At 47.6% G+C, this 23,142-nt stretch overlaps 1 protein-coding gene across 1 annotated transcript; it reads right to left on the reverse strand.

Annotated features, from left to right (window-relative positions):
- Nucleotides 1-10,019: 10,019 nt before the first annotated feature.
- Nucleotides 10,020-22,745, reverse strand: NLRP10 (NLR family pyrin domain containing 10). The gene is given in 14 exon segments (XM_007116753.3): nt 10,020-10,161; nt 10,645-10,706; nt 10,708-11,016; nt 11,019-11,230; nt 11,233-11,422; nt 11,424-11,517; nt 11,519-11,694; nt 11,697-11,741; nt 11,743-11,915; nt 11,918-12,022; nt 12,025-12,108; nt 12,111-12,170; nt 13,374-13,632; nt 22,692-22,745. Coding segments are annotated over 14 exon segments (1,965 nt in total).
- Nucleotides 22,746-23,142: the final 397 nt, after the last annotated feature.

A 23,142-nucleotide genomic window follows, 5' to 3' on the forward strand; every position in this document is an offset into this window, starting at 1 on the left:
TGAGTTATTTGTAGTGTGGTGGATGGACCTGGAGTCTGTCATATAGAGTGAAGTAAGTCAGAAGGAGAAAAACAAATACCGTATGCTAACACATATATATGGAATCTAAGAAAAAAAAATGTCATGAAGAGCCTAGGGGTAGGACGGGAATAATACACAGACCTACTAGAGCATGGACTTGAGGATATGGGGAGGGGGAAGGGTAAGCTGTGACGAAGTGAGAGAGTGGCATGGACATATATACACTACCAAATGTAAAATAGATAGCTAGTGGGAAGCAGCCGCATAGCACAGGGAGATCAGCTCGGTGCTTTGTGACCACCTAGAGGGGTGGGATAGGGAGGGTGGGAGGGAGGGAGACGCAAGAGGGAAGAGATATGGGGATATATGTATATGTATAGCTGATTCACTCTGTTATAAAGCAGAAACTAACACACCATTGTAAAGCAATTATACTCCAATAAAGATGTTAAAAAAATAAATAAATAAAATAATTCCCAAGATCAAAATCAAGGAATTTCTTCCCTAAGTTTTCTAATAAGAGATTTATGGTTTCAGGTCTTATGTTTAAGTCTTTAATCCATCTTGAGTTAATTTTTGTGAGTGGTGTAAAATAGGGGTCCAACTTCATTTTTCAGCATATGGTTATCCAGATTTTTGAACATTTATTGAAGAGATTATCCTTTCTGCATTGAGTCTTCTTGGCTCCCTTATCAAGTACTAGTTGACTGTATATGTGGGGGTTTATTTCTAGGATATTTGTTCTGTTCTATTGGTCTACGTATCAATTTTTAATGCCAGTAACATACTGTTTTAATTACTATAGCTTTGTATTATAGTTTGAAATCAGGAAGTGTGATGCCTCCAGCTTTGTTCTTTCTTAGGATTGCTTTGGCTATTTGGGGTCTTTTGTGGTTCCATATAAAATTCAGGATTGTTTTTCTATTTCTGCAAAAAATGTCATTGTAATTTTGATAGGGACTGCATTGAATCTAAAGATGGCTTTGGATAGTACAGACAGTTAAAAAAATTAATTCTTCCAATTCATGAACATGAGGTATCTTTCCATTTATTTGTGTCTTCTTCAGTTTCTTTCATCAGAATCTTACAGTTTTCATTGTACAGATCTTTTACTTTCTTGGTTAAATTTATTCCTAATATTTTAGTATTTTTGATGCTATTGTGAATGGGATTGTTTTCTTTATATCTTTTTCAGATATTTCATTGTTAGTGTATAGAATCAGAAACTGATTTCTGTATGTTGATTTTACATCCTGCAACGTTATTGAATTTGTTGGTTAGTTCCAACAGTTTCTTGGTTGAGTCAGTAGAATTTCCTATATATAAGATCATATTATCTGAAAATAAGGACAATTTTACTCATTCCTTTTGATTTGGTTGTCTTTTGTTTCTTCATCTTGCCTGATTGCTCTAGCTAGGACTTCCAGTACCATGTTGAGTAAGAGTGGTGAAAGTGGGCACCACTGTGTTGTTTCTGACATTAGAAGAGAAGCTTTTAATCTTTCACCATTGAGTATGATGTTATCTGTGTGTTTGTTGTATATGGACTTTATTATGTTGAGGTATGTTCTTTCTATACCCAATTTGTTGAGGGTTACTGCTCCAATCTTGAACCCTGGCAGAAGCATCATCATGAATACTTATCAGACTCTTGTTCTATCATGGCTGATGTGCCTCTAAACCCCTCTGGCATTGTACTGAGGGTTTTCTGCATCCACTTTTGTCATGATTGTCACTGACAATGTTCCTTGTCAGACAAGTTAGAATTTTCTCTTCCCTTTTTGGAACACTGGCAGAAATACTACCCCATCTTTACCTTTAAAAAATGGCTACTGATGGTACTTACTCTGTAGTTTTTCTTCTTAGTTCATAAGAGACTCAGGAAGAAAATAACATCTTTGTGTCACACTTCCTGTTCTCCACTTCCAGGTTTCTTACCATGATAGAAGGTGACTGGAAAATCCACACAGGGTTCCTAGCAATGCCTTTTATAGTCAGACGCTCAGATTGTTCAATGAAGGAATGGTCAATTCCAAGGTCTTCTCATTAGTAGGATGTGTGACTATTTGCCCCTTGACTTCCTTTATATCCCTTTCTCCCTCACTCCTGGACTTGGGAACTAACTCCTAAAGCGTGAAAAGTCCTTGAAGTGATTCATTTATGGACTTCCCTTACTCTGTTTCCATTTGTTCCCCATCCTCCCTTTCACCAAGATTTGAAATCCTCTCTTCTTCACCCACCACATCCATGTCCTTCAGGACTATCAGTGAAACTGTTTGTAATGTTTCTTGTTTTCCCATTCATTCTACCCTTTCTATACTTCTTTCCAGTGTCTTGCAAAAACAACTAATGAAATTTGAATGGGTCTCAGCTTTCACCTTACCTCCTTGTATTTATACAATAATTTAAAGTAGACAATGTGCTTTCTCATATGTATAGGGACATTTGAGTATTGACTCACCATCATTCATTGGCCTCCTTCCCCTGCCAACAATACCTTTATTTCTCTTGGGGAATCTTTTCATTAAATCTTTTCAGGTATGCATAGCTGGGATTGATGCTATTCCCAGTTATGGAGTAGGGGCCATGAGAAGTGCATATTAGAAGCATTTCCCATTCTAGTCACCATCACAGTGTCTTGTTCGTGGCTTCGCAGGTGATCCCACTACAGTGAACCATATGGGAGGGGTCCTTGAATGGGTTTTTGTGAATGAAAACCTTTGTTCTGCTGGATAACTGATATGTTTCCCACAAGACACAGATTAGAGAAAATGTATCCCTAAGTGTTGTTGACAGCCTCTAGGAGGGGAGAGTTTCCTTGAGAATGGAATCTACTCTAAGGAACCAGAGATGAGAAATACAGAAAGGGAACGCAGGTCATTGTTATATCATCAGAGTTCTGGATAAAGCCAAGCCTGCAGATTCATTCATCCCTATATTCTGCTGGGACTGAAGCAACGATCTTACTGACTATTCAAGTCAGTGTAGACTGAACACTGAGTCCCCTGGTTCTAACACATACCCTGTGAGATTAATAACATTATCTTTATTTTAGCAGAAAAGTAATAGAGCCAGAGAAGTTACGTATTTGCTCAAAGTTACATAGCTAGTCCAGAAGTTTTAACTTCAAGTTAAAAAGCCCCAACTATAAAATCATCAGAATGACTTCTTCCCACTTAAATTTTCAGTGTTACCATATTCGTACTAGAAAATATTAAACATTTTGGTAATGATATCCAGGCTTTCCACAAGGTAACTTCAATCTACTTGTCTTAATGTATTTCCTATCACTGCAGAATTTCGTTTTTTTTTTTTTTTTTTTTGGCCACACCATGTGGTTTTCGGGATCTTAGTTCTGCGACCAGGGATCGAACCTGGGCCCACGGCAGTGAAAGTGCCAAGTCCTAACCACTGGACCGCCAGGGAATTTCCTGAGCTCCAGATTTGAGGAGTCATTGCCCTACAGGTCCAGTTACACCACTAGCAACAGGGAGCATCCCCTAAAGTTAGGATGTAAGGAGAGAAAGGGGCCAAAAGAGAATCACAGGGAACATTAACATTTAAGTCTCAGAAGACCGAGAAGGAGTTGATCAGACACATGAGAAGAACTAGACAAGAATAGTGTCCCTGTAGTCACAGAAAATTTCAGGAAGGAAGGAATGATCAAGGTTAGCATCTCTGACCCTCCAGGAATCCTGAACCACCTTTTATATAAAAAGAGGAGCACAGTTTTCCCCAGACCTCTTATTATATTGCGTAAGAAATTTTAGCAGGAGGAAAACCTCCCAGTTGCTTTATGCAGAAAAATATATGAGGAGTAATAGGGGAATAGTCCAAACCTTAGGCAAAGAGAGTCAGAAGTAGTCCTAGGAATGAGGTTCGGAGCTTCAAAAGTGACCCTAAAATGGCTCCTTAGAAATGACAGCAACAATGCAAACCCCATTTCAGAGAGGTGGACAAAAATCTTTAGCCTCTAGATTAAACAACAGAAAAGGATAAAGAGGTTATCCCCATACTATATTTAAGGAGGGAAGGCCTATGGGTGGCAGTGCCTTTGTGCATCTGGGGAGGGATAAAAACTTATAACCAATTTTCTGCCTCTGTACCCTGGGTCTAGTGAACTTAATTCCAATTTTATCCATATCTGTCCACATACTGATGTGAAAAAGACATACTAAAAGCAAGAAACAGGCGGAGCTGGGTGATCTTTGTAAGTGCCCAGCCACCTCACACATATCCGACTTAATGTATTCTCTGCCAATCACTCCTTACCTGGTAACCATGTCCCAGATGTCACTGGACAGTAGCATACCAACCCAATCTCAAGGTTGCCATGGATTTACTAACATAAGTTCAGTCTTTTCCTGGTAACCCTTCCCCAAATACTCCTAAGAATACCCAGAAGCGTTCACATTTTAACCTGCTACAGGATTCTCACCAGTTTATGAGTTGTACAAGGGGCCTCTTTCCTTTTAAGAGTCCCAGGGAAGGCAAGGAGAGGTGGGGAGGATTTCAGCAGTAATTGGAGCTATGGCAGCTGATCTTACTCCACATGACTCATGGCTACTGCCTGTTCTACCACCACCCTGCTCCACATAGGGCAGCCAGAGTGAGCAAATAAAAATATCGGATGACCAGTCTGAATTTGAGTTTCAGATACACGACAAATAATCTTTTTTTCTTTTTTTTTTTTTTTTTGCTGTATGCGGGCCTCTCACTGTTGTGGCCTCTCCCGTTGCGGAGCACAGGCTCCGGACGCACAGGCTCAGCGGCCATGGCTCACGGGCCCAGCCGCTCCGCGGCATGTGGGATCTTCCCAGACTGGGGCACGAACCTGTATCCCCTGCATCGGCAGGTGGACTCTCAACCACTGCGCCACCAGGGAAGCCCAACAAATAATCTTTTAATATAAGTATGTCCCATGTAAAAAAAAGTATTCATTATCCATCTGAAATTCAAATTTAACTGGGCATCTTGTATTTTGTCTGATACCCTCTTTCACCTGCCCGTCTCAAACCCCACTCTTTCAGAAGAGGTTCCCACAGCTGTTATCTAGGGACGGAGTTCTTTCCTTTTGACCACAGCCTTTTCTTTCCCATGGTTCACACCTCCCGCCCCCCAAAGGGAAGCTAAGTAAGGACCAGATGAGGAGAGCAGCCAAGACCGTGGAGTAGAGAGACTCAGAGCTCACCTCCTCTCGGGAGCACATCAAAATCACAACTATCTGCAGAACAACCATCAGTGTAAAAGACTGGAACCTACCAGAAGGGATCTTCTACAGCTAAAGACATAAAGAAGAAACCACAATGAAACCAAGATCAGTGGTAGGAGGGGGGAACTCAAGATACAAATCAAACCCTATACCCCTCAGGTGGGCGATACACAAACTAGGGAATAATTATAGTGCAGAGGTTCTCCCACAGGAGCAAGAGTTCTGAGCCCCACGTCAGGCTCCCCAGCCCGGGGGTCTGGCACCAGGAAGATGAGCACCCAGAGCATTTGGCTTTGAAGGCCAGCTGGGCTTAATTGCAGGAGCCCCACAGGACCAGGGGAAATAAGAGACTCCACTCTCAGAGGGTGCACGCAAAATTTACGTGCACAGGGACCCAGAGCAAGAGTAGTAATTGATAAGAGCCTGGGCCAGACCTACCTGCTGGTCTTGGAGAGTCTTCTGGGGAGGCGGGTGCGGTTCACTCTGGGAACATAGACACTAGCAGCAGCCGTATTTGGGAGCTCGCTCTACCCTGAGGAAAGCGGTGCCGGCGGGCGCCATTGTGTGGACTCCTCCCACTCGCGTTTAGCGACAAGACGTGGCCCCGCCCAACAGCCTGCAGGTGCCGCTGGGACGCCTCAGGCCAAACAACCAACGGGGCGGGGACACAGCCCCAGTCACCTGCAGACAGGCCGCCTAAAGACTAAAGAGCCCACTGCCGCCCTGCCTTCCAAAGGGCCAAGAGCCCGCTCCACTCACCAGCCCCACCAGGAAGCCTGCACAAGCCTCAACCACCAGGGGGCAGACACCAGAAGCAGAAAACTATGATTCCCCAGCGCAGGCCAGACCCTACCCTGGGACCAGCTGGGCCCTGGCCCTGCCCACCAGCAGGCCCATGCAACCTTCAGGACACCCCCGACCCCATACCCAACAGTGTCAGGAACAGCCTCCCACACCCACCAATGATCTGAAATGGGCCCTGGGATGCCTGGGTCCTGCAGCCAGACTCCAGGAACCAGCTCTACCTGCCAGTAGTCTAATCCCAGGCCCTGGCTTCACCTGCCAGTGGGTGGGCAGCAGCCCCAGAATCTTCGGGACCCTGACTCTGCCCACCAGTGAGCCAGCACTAGCCCCGGGGCCTCGTAGGGTTCTGCGACCAGCCACCTCGTGACCAGGCCCCGCTAAACAGCAGCCAGCGGCATCCGCACAAGGCAGGGCCTGGCAACCAACTAGACTAGGGGCCAACCAAGCCCACCAGACCACCCACACAGTCAACCCGCCACAACAGAAGGACCCACACGGTCCTCTTAGGGGGCATCCCTAGAACGTATAGCTTGGGTGAGGAAAGGAGAGTGCACTGCTGGGATGCACAGAAAGCCTCCTACAGAGGGCTACTTCTCCAAGGTCAAGAAACATAACTAACCTACCACATGCATAAAAATACAAATAGCAACTTAGAATGAAGCAGCAGAGGAATATGTTTCAGACTAAGGAACAAGGTAAAACCCCAGAAGAAGAACTAAATGAAGTGGAGACAGGCAATCTCCCAGAGAAAGAGTTCAGAGTAATGATCATAAAGATGATCAAAGAACTCAAAGGGAGAATAGATTCGCAGAGTAAGAAATCAGAAGTTTTTAACAAAGAGTTAGAAAATATAGAGAACAACCAAATAGAGATGAAGAATACAATAACTGAAATGAAAAATGCACTAGAAAGAATCAATAATAGACTAAATGATACGGAAGATCAGTGAGCTGAAAGACAGAAATCACTGCTACTGAATAGAAAAGGAAACATAAATAAATAAAAGGAGGGCTTCCCTTGTGGCGCAGTGGTTGAGAGTCCGCCTGCCAATGCAGGGGACACGGGTTTGTGCCCCGGTCCGGGAAGATCCCACATGCCACGGAACGTCTGGGCCTGTGAGCCATGGCTGCTGGGCCTGCGCGTCCGGAGCCTGTGCTCCGCAACGGGAGAGGCCACAACAGTGAGAGGCCCGCGTACCACAAAAATAAATAAATAAATAAATAAATAAAAGGACCAGATGAGCCCAGCTCATCTCTGCACCTGGAATCACTGCTTCTTCCACCATAGCCTGGTTGGGCCCATTCTTCCAGACTTCTACACATGGGGATCTCATTGCTTCTCCCTCTTACCCAGCCCTCTCAGGGTACCCCAGTCCATCACACACATGTTATCTGTATACAGTATGATATATTATTTTGTCTACTCAGAATCCTTTCCTTTGGAGATCCACTCTTCCATTCCCTGTGTTTCAGGAGGTGCTGGTCCTTTCTTACTCAGCCCTTGGAATGTGGCCTAGGTCATGAGATTCACCCAAGCCAGAGAAGTTCATCTTCCAGACCAAAGAGATTGTTCAAGGCTTGACACCTGCTCAGGGTCAGGTCAGAATCCTTCCCCAATTTCCCTGTGGGAGATAAAGACTATTCCCTCCCTATGGGATTATTGGCTGTAAGGGTGGTTTATGTTGACTACCCTTATGGCCATCTTCTCTGACACATAAGGGTCACTCTCCGAAATAAGAGCAAAAGGCAACTATAGAAAGAGCAACAGAGGGGAGAAAGAGTGGAAGCCCAGATGACATTGTTAGAAAGAGCCAGACAGACCTAACTAGAAATCAGCTTAAAAAAAAAGAATATAGTTGGTCATTTAATTTTTGCTTAATCGTGTTTGATTTGAATGTGAATCCTAAGTGAAATAACATGTCTAAACATCAACTGGGTATTACATCCATGTTTTTTTTTTTTTTTTTTGCTGTACGCGGGCCTCTCACTGCCGTGGCCTCTCCCGTTGAGGAGCACAGGCTCAGCGGCTGTGGCTCACGGGCCCAGCCGCTCCGCGGCATGTGGGATCTTCCCGGACCGGGGCGCGAACCCGTGTCCCCTGCATCGGCAGGCGGACTCCCAACCACCGCACCACCAGGGAAGCCCTACATCCATGTTTTTTTAAACAGACCTCCTTGGCCCCATGAAAATCCAGCAGTGTGGCTGGGCACCTGTTTTGCTGTTCGCAAAAAAATCTCTATGATACTCAGGAGGTGGTCGGCTGGGAGCATTCAGGCTGTCTAGGGGACAACACAGCCTAGCTCAGTGGGTTCCACCAGCCTCTTCAGTAACCCAGTACAAATTGCTCTTTAATTAAGTACATGGGCACACATGCAGTTTCTTACACAGATTCTGTATATACACACAATCTATGTGCTCAACAGGCTACGTATATAATTATCAAATGTGGAGACACCAAACTTCCTGTGTGAAGAAGAGTTCATAATAATTAGTGTCATGGGGTCCCACGTTGATCAGTCAAGGCTGAGTTACCTTGGATTCAGGTATCTGGGCACGTCCAGCAGATTTCTGGAATTGGTACACGTGAAATCAACTTGTGAGAAGTCATGACAACAATAAAACTGTGTGAAAAACAAAAAGAGGGGTGTCTGTAACCTTCCTGTTACAAGAAGGGGCACCGAGGGTCCGAGGCAGCATCAGCCTTCCGCAGCAACTGCTGGGTGGGGGTAGGTTTGCGGCGCCTGCACAGTCCTTGAGGACCTCTACACAGTGGGCTGAGGTGTGGGAGCTAAGAGAGCTCCCTGAGGAACCCCAGAAACTGATGGGGCTCCTGACTGACCTTCAATTTCCTCATCTGTGAAATGAGGGCTGGGAACTGACCACACCTACATCTAGAATTCCCTTTTTCTTCTTTTCCCTACAGAGGGAACCAAAGCAGAAAAAAGGGATTATGAGTTAGCGCTTAGAAATGACTGATATTTCCAGAAAGAAAAGTCAGTTAACAGCACCTCTGGGGACAGTCATGACATGTTATTAGCATGGAGCTAAATCGAATCACAGTAGAGCTTCCAGGACTAAAGGTCTGTGACAAGCCATGGCTCATTCCCAACCTGGAAAATTGAGAAGTTTCTAGAAAGATGGGAAGCTACTGTTTAAGCAGCAATAAATCACAAATACAGAGTCAAAGGGACATTCCATTATACCACAGTACAATACTTTTATTTATTTATTTATTTATTTTTGGCTGCGTTGGGTCTTCATTGCTGCGCGTGGCCTTTCTCTAGTTGCGGCGAGCAGGGGCTACTCTTCTTTGCGGTGTGCGAACCTCTCATTGCGGCGGCCTCTCTTGTTTCGGAGCACAGGCTCCAGACGTGCAGGCTCAGTAGTTGTGGCGCATGGGCCTCGTTGCTCCGAGGCATGTGGGATCTTCCCGGACCAGGGCTTGAACCCGTGTCCCCTGCACTGGCAGGCAGATTCCTAACCACTGCGCCACCAGGGAAGCCCAATACTTGTTTTAAATGTTAGCACTGATATGCTTCACATTTTCCAATATTGTGGAATGAACACAGTCCACATTTTATTATAGTAGGGAGTTTATTTCACAGTAAAGAGTCAAATGTCAGAATCACATGCTTGGTCACCGACATTCACATATAAGGGGAGCTACTGAAACAAGACTCTACACTAACGAAACAGCCTGGAATGGGGGGATGGGTGCTAAATAAGTGAATTTGAGCCACTGATGGCAAAAGTGGTTGTTCCTAAGGGCTCATTCCACACGGTCTTTCCCCATGTCCTATGTTCCAAGTCCTCTGACCCTCTATTATCTAATCTCTTTCTTTTTGCTCTTCTGTCCTTATACCCCTTCCAGCATGCATTAGTCTAATCTCACATCTCTCCATTCCTTCCTACTGTCTGTCTTCCCCCATCCTCCTGTCCCTCCACCCCACCATTCTCCTGACCCTTCATCTCTACTGTCCCCATTACTCTGCCCCACGCCCTGCTGCTCCTAATCTCCTTGTCTCTAGTTCCTGTGTCCCTCTGCCTTTTCCATTAGACGTTGACTTTTGGATTCCTGCTCTATTACTTTTGCCCACAATTGGACATTCTTTCTCCTCTTTCTGTTGTCAATGAAAATTGACAGTCAAGTTAAGCCAAACTGAAGCTTATAACCCACGAGAGAGACAGGCTCTCAGAAGCTCTGAGAACTGTTCCCCCGTTAGAAGTCGAAGGCACAGTCATAGATTTTTGAGACAAAGGATCGTACATCAAAATGACATACTGATATTTTACATAAAGTTCACCAAAGATAAGTAGTTCAGGTAAGCATGGACAAAGCGAGCAGTAAGTCACCATGACCCACATACAGAGTTGGGAAAGAATGCGAATCTTTTAAGAAGTTACATATTGCTAGCATCAGAAGAAAGGGAAAGAAATGATCTTTACAGTTGAGCAGGCATTCCCACCTTTGAGGAGCTCTGGGGAACGTGTAATGCAGATGTACACCACACATCAGGGAGGGAGGGAGGAGGTCCAAATGGGCAGAGAGAATTTTATGTTTAAATTTTCTCATCCTGCCTTAAAGTATAAATTTTATTTCATCACTGTCCATTACTCAAGCTGGTTTTGACAGAAAATGAGTTCCTTCTATGAAATTTCTTTTCACTGAAAATGTTCCATCTGAAACGCTACATCACTCCTCTGAACACCCTTTATCAACCCCTTTCCTTTAGATTCATACAGGGAGAATTCCAAATCCCAAGTCCTAAAATGCTTTATAGAATCCATTCGTTCTTTAAGACACTTCAGATCCTGCTTTATCGAGGGAGAAATTTTGAGGCAGAACTTTAGCTCCCAGTTCGAGGAGCCCTCTTTTTTCGACATGTCGAATAAAAACTGCATACTGAGGGCCATCGCCTCACTCCCTGTCTGCTACTTTTCATCTAGCAGCCTATTCACTTCTCTGCAGCACTCTCCCCCACGGCCAGCTGGCTCCAGTCCTCTTCCACCAGGTAGGACATGGCATGAAAAAATTCCTATAAGCTAATGCAGTAAAAGCTATACTTCTTGATGTCAAGTCCCTCTTGGTAGCTGTAGCTGCTCACGAAAGCAGCAAGGCTGAGCCCATCTAAACTGTGCTTCCTGAGGTCACCTTCTTCAAACACGATGCCCTCAGCTGCCAAGGGGCACAGCCCCTCAGGACCTTGTCCAGGGTAAGCTCAGAGCAAGCCCCAGGGGCACTGTGGAGCAGGAAGGTGGAGACATAGGCCGTGAAGATGTCAGTACAATTACCGGGCATCTCCAAGACCTCTCTGCCTCGCTCTATCTGCCCCTTCAGCCAGGAGCAGACCACGCAGCAAATGCCTGGAACCTGACATGCTTTGTTAGAGAACATCATTTCTTTGCACAATGTCAAGGGCATTTCTGGCTTGCTCCTCGTCTGTGAAGTAGGAGTTGAAATACCTCCTCCTCTCAGGCTTCTCCGAGGACGTGGACATGGTGTGGTTCTCTCAGAAAGGACTCCAGATTTCACAAAGCCAGCGCCCAGGTGGTGATGAGAAGGGCAGACCTGGGAGCATTAGCATTCCTCCCCATCAGAAGGTGCAGCACATCCTCCGTGGGACTGCACCTCGGCCTCTTCAACCTCTCTGCAAAGGGCCCCTCTGCATCTCATTGCAGTCATCCAGGATGAACAGGAGCCACTCCAGGCTGCCTCAGAATCTCTGTGATGGGCGCTTGATTTTCCCCACAACGCCAGAAGAGGAGCTGGTCCAGTCTGCCCTCCGGCAGCAGGACCGCTTCTCTGCAGCTCACATAAAAGACATCATCCAACTGGCCCGGGTACAGGGTGCCAGTGGTCCAGTCCAGCACCATTTTCTGGCCAGTGTTGTCCTTCCCATGCCAGCTGACCCCTGTAGCACCACTATGCGTGGGACCTGGGAGGGCTTTCCCCCTGGATCTAATAGAGCCTCCACTGTAACAGAGCCGCAGTGGGCTGGGGCAGACAGGCAGATGACGCTGGGCTCCCTGAGCTGGGCGTGGCCACCAGGAGCAGCTGGTTGTAGCCGCCCCGATGCCCCGTTCTTGCCGCTCCTCTGGGCCGTGCACGTGCTCTCAGTACATTTCTCCATAATCTGCGCTATACAAGTGAGGTGTTGGGGGTGAGATGGGAATAAAAAGAGACAGACTCCGGCCGCTGCCCTTTGGTTTCATCTTCTGTGCCCCAGAACTTGTATCTCTCTGGAAGTTATACTTCTAGGGGCATATGGGGAGGGACCGCTGCTCGTGTGTATGAGGGTGTGTATGCATGTGTGATGGGCACGTGCCCATCTGTACGAGTGTGCGAGGGTATGTTCTGGGGGGGGGGGTGTCCGTGGGGTGTGGGTGAATGCTTATTTCCCCATGTGCTCACGGGAGTGTGCTATGGACGCCTGTGTATTTTTGTGTGGGGAAGGCGTGTCAGTGTGCAACAGCACGTGTGTTTGCAAGAATGCGTGTACATGCAAAAGTCAGTGTGTGTGTGTGAATGTCTGAGTGTTCATGTGAAATGTCCCCATGTGAGATGGTGAGGACAGAGAGAGGAGAAAGGAAAGGGAAGCTGGAGAACGGCAATGTCACAGAAGCCTGTTCCCGGTAAAGATCAAGCCAGATGCTAAAGATAAACCAGCTTCTGAGCAGGATGCCCTCCAACTCTGAGTCTATGGAACCCTCCCGTCTCTACGTCAGAGGAGCTGTCAGGCCTGAAAGGAGCCTGTGGAGGGAGCACAGGCACGGACAGACCCTCCATCCTCCCCGGGGCACCCACTAGAAGGGATGGGGGCTGTTTAGGCGGCATGCCCGCCTTGTCCCCCAGTGGGCATCAGTCCGCTGGCTTCTTGAGACAGCAGGATGCAGGGGCAGGCTGTCCTCCGTGAGAAGCAGCCTGAGCTGCCTGCACGAGAGAAGCTGGGGAAAGGTCTGAGCCCACTCCCTGAGACTGCTTCCTCTTCACCACCACCACCTCCAGCCTCTAAGCCCCATTTTTCATACTCTCCCCTCCTCTGGCATTACAGTCGGAGATAGGAGTTGGGGCATTATGGCCATAAGATACCCTAGTCTTTCTATTAATAAATCCCCACCCTCAGCTCAGGCCCTCCACCTGGCAGTGGTCAGAGCCTTCAGCTGGAGGCCACTAGGACCCTCAGGCACTGGGGATCCCAGGCAAGGGCAGAGGAGGCCAAGAGCAAGAGAAGGCATGAATTACAGGTTATGTGGGGGGTGGGGGGGTGTCTCGAAATGTCATGGGGGAAGGAGAGTCCAGGGCCACCCCGACCTCTTCTCTCCCCTGCTGCACTCACCTTTCAGACACGTGTGGCTGAGCTAGTCCATGAGCTCCAACAGGTTCATGACTGTCAAGACCTTGAGCACCAGTTTCACAGCCTCCTGGGCTCCACACATTAAGATCAGCCATGGAGCCACATCCACCCGACTCAGACCCTCCATCTCCCCTCGGGCCAGGTGGCACTGACCCTCCAGCAGGGTTCCATCCTGTAAGTGGAACTTCAGTAGCTCGAAGTTATTGTCCTCAAGGTCACTCAAGGCCCCGAGCAATGCCTTCTGGGGGGTTGCAGGCCAGGATCATGGTGTTCAAGGTGAAGGGTCGAGTTCAGACCGGTGACCTGGAGAAGAGGTGAGGGGAGGGAAGAGCCGGCTGAGGACCCCTCAGCCCGCCCTGCTGTCTGGGTGCTGGGCAAGCCACTGAGCACAGGCCAGGGAGACACACACCAGATATATGCAAAGTTCCAAGAAAGGTGAGCAGATGAAACACACCCAATTTTCCTAGTCGTTCCTCTCTGTGTCTCTCTGTCAAGTGACGTGTGATTGTGCCAGCAAATATGTAGGAAGGTGTGCGAGTGTGTTGATAACTCACTCTCTCTCTCTCTCCTTTCTTCCCTCCCCCCGTTCATCAGGCTCTGTATGCCTTCTAAGACAATTTGGTGAAGAAAACAAATTATTTTTAAGTTTTAGAAGTGACCCCTCACCCACTGTGTGAACTGTCAGAGCTGGTGCATACTTGCTGGGGCTACAGAAGTACGGCAAGGAGGTAAAAAATCTCTACTCATCAGCCCATTGGCCTCACGCCTCAGAGCTCAAGGAACTCAGCCACACACCAGATTGCAAAGCTGGACGTCTTCTAATTCAGAGAAGGAGACTAGTTCAAATAATGATAGGAGAAATGGCCACTTTGAAGGCCACTTTGTACCAGGTGATTTACAAACATTAGCCGATTTGATCACCACAGAAATTGTCCCAGGTATCACTCCAGATGAGAAATTTGACAGCCAGAGAATGTTCCAAAGCTACAGCAGTGTGCAAAGACGTAGGATTTAAATTGTGGCTTATGACCTGGGTAGATAGAGAGAGACAGAAAAAGATGAAAAGACAGAAGACAGACTCAGAAACCAGGTAGTTAGGCTAAATGCTACCCAGAATTGGAAACATCTGGACACTAAAGAAGCAGAGAAAATAGAGCAGGCTCTTGAGTTGTGCTTAAAATATAGACTATGTAGGCAGGGTGGTGGTCTTCAGAAGAAGAAAAGCAACAACTGGTAGAAAGCTTTCGGAGTGCAGAATTACACCCGTGATCTATAGCCAACAGGGAATCTATCTCAGTAGCAAAATGTCTGAGAGTGAGCAAAAAGTATCTGGGAACACGGAAAGTTGCTGAGAGTCAAATGTCAAGAGTTTTGACTACACATCAAAAGGAGAGAGAAAATTTTAGGACTATGTTAGGATGCAGAGACTTTGGGTGCAAGTCATAGGGCAGTTTGGAAACACAGGCCTGTTGAGGCAAGAGCAATTGACAATAAAGTCTCAGGCTCCTCTGAAAATCTCTGCTGTTGGTGGAGCTAATTCAGGAAATAGCAAGAGAAGACAGCACCAGAGCCTGCCAAGGCACCGTGCAGTCTAGGCTATGTAGCCGGTTTAGGCTTGGAGAGCTGTGGGTGAGGCAGGGATGACTCAGCTCCCTGATGCAGGAGCCTGACAGGCAAGGTCCTGGGGACTGAGCTGAAACAGATCCCTTTTTCTGATCAGAGAGCTTCCAAAGCCAGCCTGGGTCCACTTAGCCCAAAGCCACTAGTTCACTTCTGCCTGGTGGTGCTGGAATTAAGAGGATGGGTTGTGACCCCCTGACACCTACTCTTTGATACCCAATAGGCCCTAGTACACGTGAGTCTGGAACAGATGAAGGACCCCCTGAGCCCCGGAAAAGCACAAACACTCACACATTCCATCTGATCACCAGAGGAAAACTTGACCTCCTTCCTCCATATATTAAAGTTGAGAAGCAAGGGATGGGCTGAAAGGATGAACTCATCTGTCGCCAAGAGAAAAAGAGCCCAACAGCCCCTCCATCTCCCTCTCTGAAGCCCAAGACTCTTCTACAACTTGACTCCAGGCAACCTGGGCAGTTTGATTCGAGAGGCAAAGGAATGGGGCCCTGTCACCACCACATCCTTCACCATGCCTCCATTTTTAAAGTTGTTGAAACCACTGGAGGATGTGCACCACCAAAATGAAAAGGAGGAAGACGGGAGCTCTGCGAAACAGGAATCCAAACAAGGAGAAAACAAGTTCTAGAAGACAGCCGATCAGAGGGCCTAGACAGCTGACAGGCCAGAAGGAGAGACAGGAGACAGAATTCTCAGAGACACCATCTTCAAGGAAAAAAAGGACTGACAGATGAAATGATGCTACTGGCCTTCTGAAAGATCCTACTGAGAAGCTCTCTGGAGGCATGTAAAAACTAACAATAAGGGCTTCCCTGGTGGCGCAGTGGTTGGGAGTCCGCCTGCCGATGCAGGGGACACGGGTTCGTGCCCCGGTCCGGGAAGATCCCACATGCCGCAGAGCAGCTGGGCCCATGAGCCATGGCCGCTGAGCCTGCGCGTCTGGAGCCTGTGCTCCGCAACGGGGGAGGCCACAACAGTGAGAGGCCCGCGTGCCGCAGGGAAGAAAAAGTAAAAAAACAAAAAAAACTAACAATAAGTACCAAGAGAACCAGACAAATGGATGAAATAAGGAAATTACTAGTTCTAGGAAAAACAAAAAAATAAGAAGAACAAAAAATATTATCAGGTCTAGTGAAAACAAAAAATAAGAAAGACAGACGTGACATAATAGTAAACTACAACACTCAGGTGTGAATGATGTTTGCATAGAAATAATAACACAACCACTAAACATTGATCTAACTAAAAGGTATAATATAACCCTATCGAAAGAATAGTGGTAGAATGTTCCGGCGTAGGAAGTCAATAGGTAATGCCTAAAATCGATGACTCAAAAGGTAGCAGTAGACTGTATTATTTAGAAGTGCAGAGATGTAAGAAGAAACAATTAATATCTAAAGTAGTTGTTTCGGGGAAGAGAGCCTGGGGGAAGTGGGGAAGGATAGACCAGGGAACTGCTGTACTGGGAGCTTATATTGACTAATGCTAATTGACTTTTTAAACTATGCAAATTGACTAAATGACTAATTTGCTAATTGACTTTTTAAACTATGAGCACGTATTACCCTGATAAAATAAAAATGAACGAAGAAAGAATAGGAGGTAAAGAAGTGAAAATAATAATACTGTGTTGCAGATATGAAAGCTGCTAGGAGACTAAATCTTAGTTCTCATCACAAGGAAAAAAACTCCATAGCTATGTGTGGTGATGGATGTTAACTAAACTTATTGTGGTGATCATTTCGCAATATATGCAAATATTGTGTCATTATGTCATACACCTGAACCTAATATAAAGCTGTATGTCAACTATACCTCAATAATAAAAGAAAGGAAAGGAAAGGAGAAAGGGAGGGAGGACGGAAAGAAGAAAGAAAGAAAGGAATGAAGGGAGGGAGGAAGGAAGGAAAAGAAAAGAGGGAAAGAAATAAAGAATAACATGTATAGACAAATCTTTTAGGAAGCTTGGTAACAAAAGGAATTAGAGAGCTAGAGAGCTCCGGAGGTGATGTGGGAGATGTAGGGTCAAGAGAAGGTCTTGTTTGTTTTAACACAGGTGGGGATGGAAAAGATTAGAATGCTGACAAAAGCATCCAATAGAAGGGTCAGGTTAGAAATGCAGGCGAGAGAGAAGCACCAAGGGCAGGAACGGAGAACATGGACTGGGATAAGATTCAAAGTGAAGGCAAAAGATTGGCTTTGACAGGAGGGTGGAGGGAACATCCTGTATCCATGCCTGAGGAGAGAGAGGGGTTCGCAGAGCAAGGAGGGTCTGTGGGGTTTGTGGTTAGACAATGAGGGTAATCATGTCTGGTGGTCCCATATTCTCTATGAAGCGTGAGTTGGAGCATCTGCTAAGGGTGAGAGGTCTAGGTGGAGAGGGAAGAAGCTCTGGGAGCCTCTCTCCTGTGCACCTTTCCTCCCGCTCCAAGGCTCCTGTGCCCAGTGCTCGGCGAGTTCTCCCAGCGTCCAGGAGAACAAGCAGGAATGGGAATCGGTCTCTCCCAGAGCCTTAGCCCAGCTGAGGCCAGAGACAGAAGCAAGACAGCAAAGAACCGAGCCCGAAAGGGAACGACGAGACAGTCACATAGAACATGTGACAGACAGAGCAGAGCAGAGAGGCCACTTCCTGCAAAGGGTCTGCCTCCCCTGCAGAGCTCCAGGGCTGGAGATCACGGGGCCAGGACCTGAGAGCCACACCTGAAGAAACTATAGAAGTGAGATGCAACCATCCAATTTTAACCGGAGCGTGGAGGCAGAAAATGAAATGAGGCCTCCCTCCCTGTTAACCCTGGCCTCACCCGTGGGCGAGACTGATAACTGGAGCGACAGAGTCCCAAAAAGGAGACTGTGGGCGGAAACAGTCGGAGATACAAAGAGATGCAAGACACAGAAAGTCAGAGAGAGACAGACAGGAAGGAGTTGATGGGTATGGGTCTCTCTCACACACACACACACATTTATATAGTCTCTCCATATATAAGGTTTTTTTGACAGCAAACTCCCAAGAAACAAGGGTAACCAGAAATATGTGTGGAGGAATTGGCGTTTCTGAGTCAAGCTACCGGAGTTCCCCGGTATTATGATCTCTCCCCACCCACAGAGTCAGACACCAAGGCGAAGTTGAGTACACATCTTCACCCTCCTGCTCCCAGACCTCTTTCTGCCTAACACAGGCAGGGCCCCAAGCCCAGTCCGTCCTCCTATACAAGGAGCTCTTTGTGAAGATGAATGGTCACCGCAGTGGTCACCATCTTCTCCTTTGCACCTTGGTCAGTTCTGATGGAGGAAGCATGCAGAGTGGGTAAGCTTAAAGGTCCTCTTGAGAAAGGAGCACCCACAGCCATTTGGAAGTATCTATCTCCAATAGGAGAGGCTGTCTTTTCTCAAAAGTACTGCCACATGGCCTTGGAGGAGAAGACCTGAAACCTCCCCATTGATGTGGCAACAGATAACAAGATGGTGGTCAGTAAAACAGACAGGCTGGCAAAGCACACGATAAAATTGCAGTGGTCATCCGTAAAGTTGGACAACTCTGACATTTGCCTTCCACAGCATGTTCCTGAGTCCCTGGAGTGAAGGACAAGCCCTGCGCCCTCAATAACCCATCTGTGTTCAGGCAGAGGGCGGTGCTGTGGCTTGTCCAGGGCTGCTGTCCTGGGGTTTGCTTGTAGGACTGAGGTAAACTTGATGAGGGTGCAGCCTGCAATAAAGGGCTTGTGTTGAGATGAAAGCGGGGGGCTTTACCCAAAAAGGCTAAATATAGCATCATCAGTAAGTGGAGTGTGAAACTCAGTCAAAGAGAGAAGCTGGGGGTCACAGCCAGAACCTGACATGAGGGGCAACACTCATGAATGAGAAACGGAATTGAAGTTAGAGGGAAAGAAGTCAGTCTCCTCAGGGGATAGAAAGCAGAGACTGGGACAGGGTCTGACAGAGCTACATTGAGATACGAGACTAAGTTAACAGTTAATAACATCCCAAGTACACCACAGGCATGAACAAGGAGCCCCATGTTAATTCAGTCCCAGGGGCTGGAAGGAAGGAAGGAATAAAGGAAGGAAAATGGAACTTGGGGGCCTGGAGAGGGGGGAGTCAGGGATGGGTTGCAGTTAACAAGCGAGAGAAAGAAGCTGCACTGACCCAAAACCAGGGGGAGGGAGGGAAAGCCAAAGGCAGGTGTAGAAACTAAGATGTGGATATCAGAAAACCGGAGAACCGAGAGGAGGGAGTGCCAAGCCAAGTAGGCAAGCAGGAGACTGGTCCTGGAGAGACTGGGACACAGGCAAGTGCTATAAGTGATGGGTCGCCTGGTCAGGCTGGCTTTGGACAGGGTGGCCAGCCAGCTGACAGGGCTCAGTAGCCGTGGCTCAGTTGCTGTGAAAACACTCACCCATACAGGAAGCAGGTCTGTGGCAGCCACAGAAAGTGCCTCCAGGCAGAGCGCCTTAATGGCACTGAATTCCAGTGTAACAGAGGAGTGTCCCGGGCTGGTGGGGTCTGGGTGAGGAGCACAGCTTCCTGAAAGCCGCCTGCAGTGGGCAGAGACAAACTGCTGGTGGGAGACAACCCACCAGCCTGCCTGTGCCGGCCCCAGTCTGCAGAAGGACTGGGTGGTTGGCCACTAAGGTGCAGTTCCTGTGCAGCTCTAAGTCCCAGCTGCAGAGTTGAGAGGCCCTGAGGTGCCCCCTCGTGGTCCTCCCGTAGCTGGAACTGAAGCTAGGGCTCCCTTCACTCCAGAAGTCATTGCTATGGGGGATGGGTGCATCAAGCTACAAGCCCCACCTTTAACCTGAGCCCGCAGCTGTGACCCTGGTCTTATCAGGCAGGACTGTCAAGCACATTCCTCAGGACAGCCAGGAACCTACGTCTGATGGGGAAACTTATGTGTCAATTTCACTGGGGCACAGGATCCCCAGATATTTGGCCAAACATTTTTCTGGGTGTGTCTGTGAGAGTGCTTTTGGATGAATTGAACATTTAAATTGCTAGACTGAGTAAAGCAGATTGCCCTCTGTAATGCTGAAGGCTTGAATAGAACAAAAGTGCTGACCCTCTCTCAGGTAGGAGGGAACTCCCCCTGCCTGACTGTTGAGCAAGAACACTGATCTTTTCCTGCCTTCAGACTCAAACTGAAACATTGGCTCTTCTAGGGTCTGGAGCCTGCCAACTTTGGGGCTAGAAGTACACATGGGCTCTCCTGGTCTCTAGCTTGTCCACTGAAGATCTTGGGACTTCTCCGTCTCCATAATCACACGAGCCAATTCCTTATAATAAATACATATACTTCCTATTGGTTCCTCTGGAGAACCCTAATACACCATATCCCATGTGCACAACACATTTCCCATACACAAGGGGACAGCCCATTTCCTGTCTCCCCATGCCTTCTGCCCTTTCCTGATAAACCTGGCCCCAGAGTTTGTGTTTATAGGGTTCAGCCTGCCTAGATCCCTCAGTCAGCCACTGAAAAGCCAGCATCCGGATGTATGCATGCCCTTGTCCTGGTCAGTCAGCACCCCTGGGAAGACCACACCAATGATTCCTCTCCTCCTGCCCCTGAGCCATGTGGCTGGAGAAAAACCACAAAGGCTGACCAGATCCTTGAGCTCTCTGGGCTCAACTGGGTCCTCTGATAATTGTTCAATGCCTTTGACGGCTCACTCCTGGCTCCTTGTCCAAACACTGTCCACTCCCCCAAGGCTGAACCCCACGCTTGCCTTGCCATTTGACAGGAGCTCCTGCAACGTCCCTTCTCTCCCCGTGTCTCTGATCTTTCCTCCATCCCTTTCTGTTCCTCCAATGCAGAAAGGTCTTTAGGCCACTGATATAAAGGCAAAGTTCTTGAGGGTGCCGTGTTCACAGCCAACTCAAACCTACACATGGAGAAGAGGTCCCAAGGGTCTGCATGGTCATTTGGGGTCAGCAACACTTCTTCATCAGGGATGGTTCTCACCTCTGGCCTTCTTCCCATGGGATGATCTCAGGGGACCAGCCCTGGCTAAGGCAGACACCCCCTCAGGCACTCAGAAGGGAGGCCACAGCCCAGGGCAGCCTCTCCAGCAGGTCCCTCATCCTGTGCGAGACCATCGCTCTTATCAAGGCTTTTCCAATCAGGTCCTCCTTCCTGCCTTGTAGATAATTCCCCTTGTTTGCACTTGTATATTCAGTCGTTCTCTCTCCTCTAGATCCTTACCCTTGGTTTAAAATACACTTAAAACTCTTCCAGTCTAAATTGTCCCCATCTCAATCCTACTGTTCCCCCTGCTACTGCTTTAAATGTCTCCTTTCCTTCCCAGGCAGTTTCCTTGAGAGAGTAGCCAGTACTCACAACCATGAGTCAACCTGATCATTCTCTCACTCCCAAATTCTGGTTTCCGTGCCCACCCCACCCTCAGTTCCACTGGCACTGCTCTACCAGGGTTGGTAAAGATCCAAGTCATCAAATTCAAGGCTCGCTTTTCAATCCTTTCTGGATATGCTGTTTACCTGAGTTTGGGGGAATGAAAAGAAAGAATGTGTGCCCACCCAGAGTACTGACAGGGAAGCAGGATCCTGTGAATTCTAACTACAAAAGGTAGATCCAAGGAGAAAGCAGTTCCTGGGCACGAGAGTCAGGGCTAAGAAATCTAACTTCACCCATCCACCTTGCCAGCTGGATGCTGGCACTTGACCCAGCCAAGGGAGTGGACAAGTTTCCTGACAGGCAGATGTTATCATCCTCACCACACCAAGAAGGAAACTGAGGCTCAGGAAAAACAAACAAACAAACCTATAGATTGCCCAAAGTTACACAGGAAGTTAGGATCAGAGCTCCTTCCACACATAGTAATGAGCATAGCAACCTTGTAATACTAATAACTAATGTACTTCTGGCATATGCTAAGAACTTTACAGAGCATCACCTCATATAATCCTCTCCCAAAGTATAGACTAGTATCTCAGCCAGATCACTCTACACTTCTGCTTGCATGTCTAATCGACATCTCAAGGGTGACACATCCCAAAGGGAGCTTGGGATCTTTTCCCCAAAACCTGCTCCACTTGTAGGTTTCACCACCTCAATTGACAACAGCCTCTTCATACTAGTCGCTCAACACAAAAAATTGGAGTCATCCTTGACTCCTCTCACACCTCACATACAATTTCTCAGAAAGTCCTATTGCCTCTACCCTCAAAATATGTCCATCGGGCTTCCCTGGTGGCGCAGTGGTTGAGAGTTCGCCTGCTGATGCAGGGGACACGGGTTCGTGCCCCGGTCCGGGAAGATCCCACACGCCGCGGAGCGGCTGGGCCCGTGAGCCATGGCCGCTGAGCCTGCGCGTCCGGAGCCTGTGCTCCGCAACGGGAGAGGCCACAGCAGTGAGGGGCCCGCGTACCGCAAAAAAAAAAAAAAAAAAAAATGTCCATCATCTGCCTATTTCTCATCGCTTCCACTGCTGCTGTCCTGGTCCCAGCCGCCCTCATTTCTCACTTAGATTACCTGGTAATCTATCATGTCTCTCTGCTCTTTCACTCTCACCTCGCTCTGCCCAGTAACCACTCCCCCTTTCTATTCTTCTCAAAGTAGCCAGCGTGAGTGATTCTTTTAAAACTAAGACAGAGCGTGATCCTCCTGGCTCAAAACCCCATCTGACTCAGACTAAAACTCAAAGTCCTTACTTGGCCTGGGAAGTCCTTAATGATCTGCTCCCCAAGCCCTATGGAGAGGTCCATGTCCTGCTCCTCCCCGCCTTGATCCTAACACTCCAGCCATGAAATAGCCTCAAACACACCAGGCCTGTTCCTGCCTTAAGGCCTTTGCACTATGTTCCCTCTACCTGGAGGCTCTTCCCCCCAATAATGGTCATACCCCTCGTCTCCTTTAAATCCACTCAAATCTCACATTCCCATTTTGACCTGCTCTAACTCCTCGCGACTCTTGATTTCCTCCTTATTTTCAGTGACGTTTTCCTTTTTCATAGCACTTATCACCTAATGCATTCTATAATGTACTTATTTGTCTCTCTCCACAAGAACGTATACTTTTCAAGGACAGTGATCTTTGTTTTGTTCACTGATATATCCCAAGCTCCAAAAGAGCATCTGGCACATATTCAAATTGTTGAATGAA

This window comes from Physeter macrocephalus, chromosome 16 (genome assembly GCF_002837175.3).
Source record: "Physeter macrocephalus isolate SW-GA chromosome 16, ASM283717v5, whole genome shotgun sequence".
NCBI classification, from domain to species: Eukaryota; Metazoa; Chordata; class Mammalia; order Artiodactyla; family Physeteridae; genus Physeter; species Physeter macrocephalus.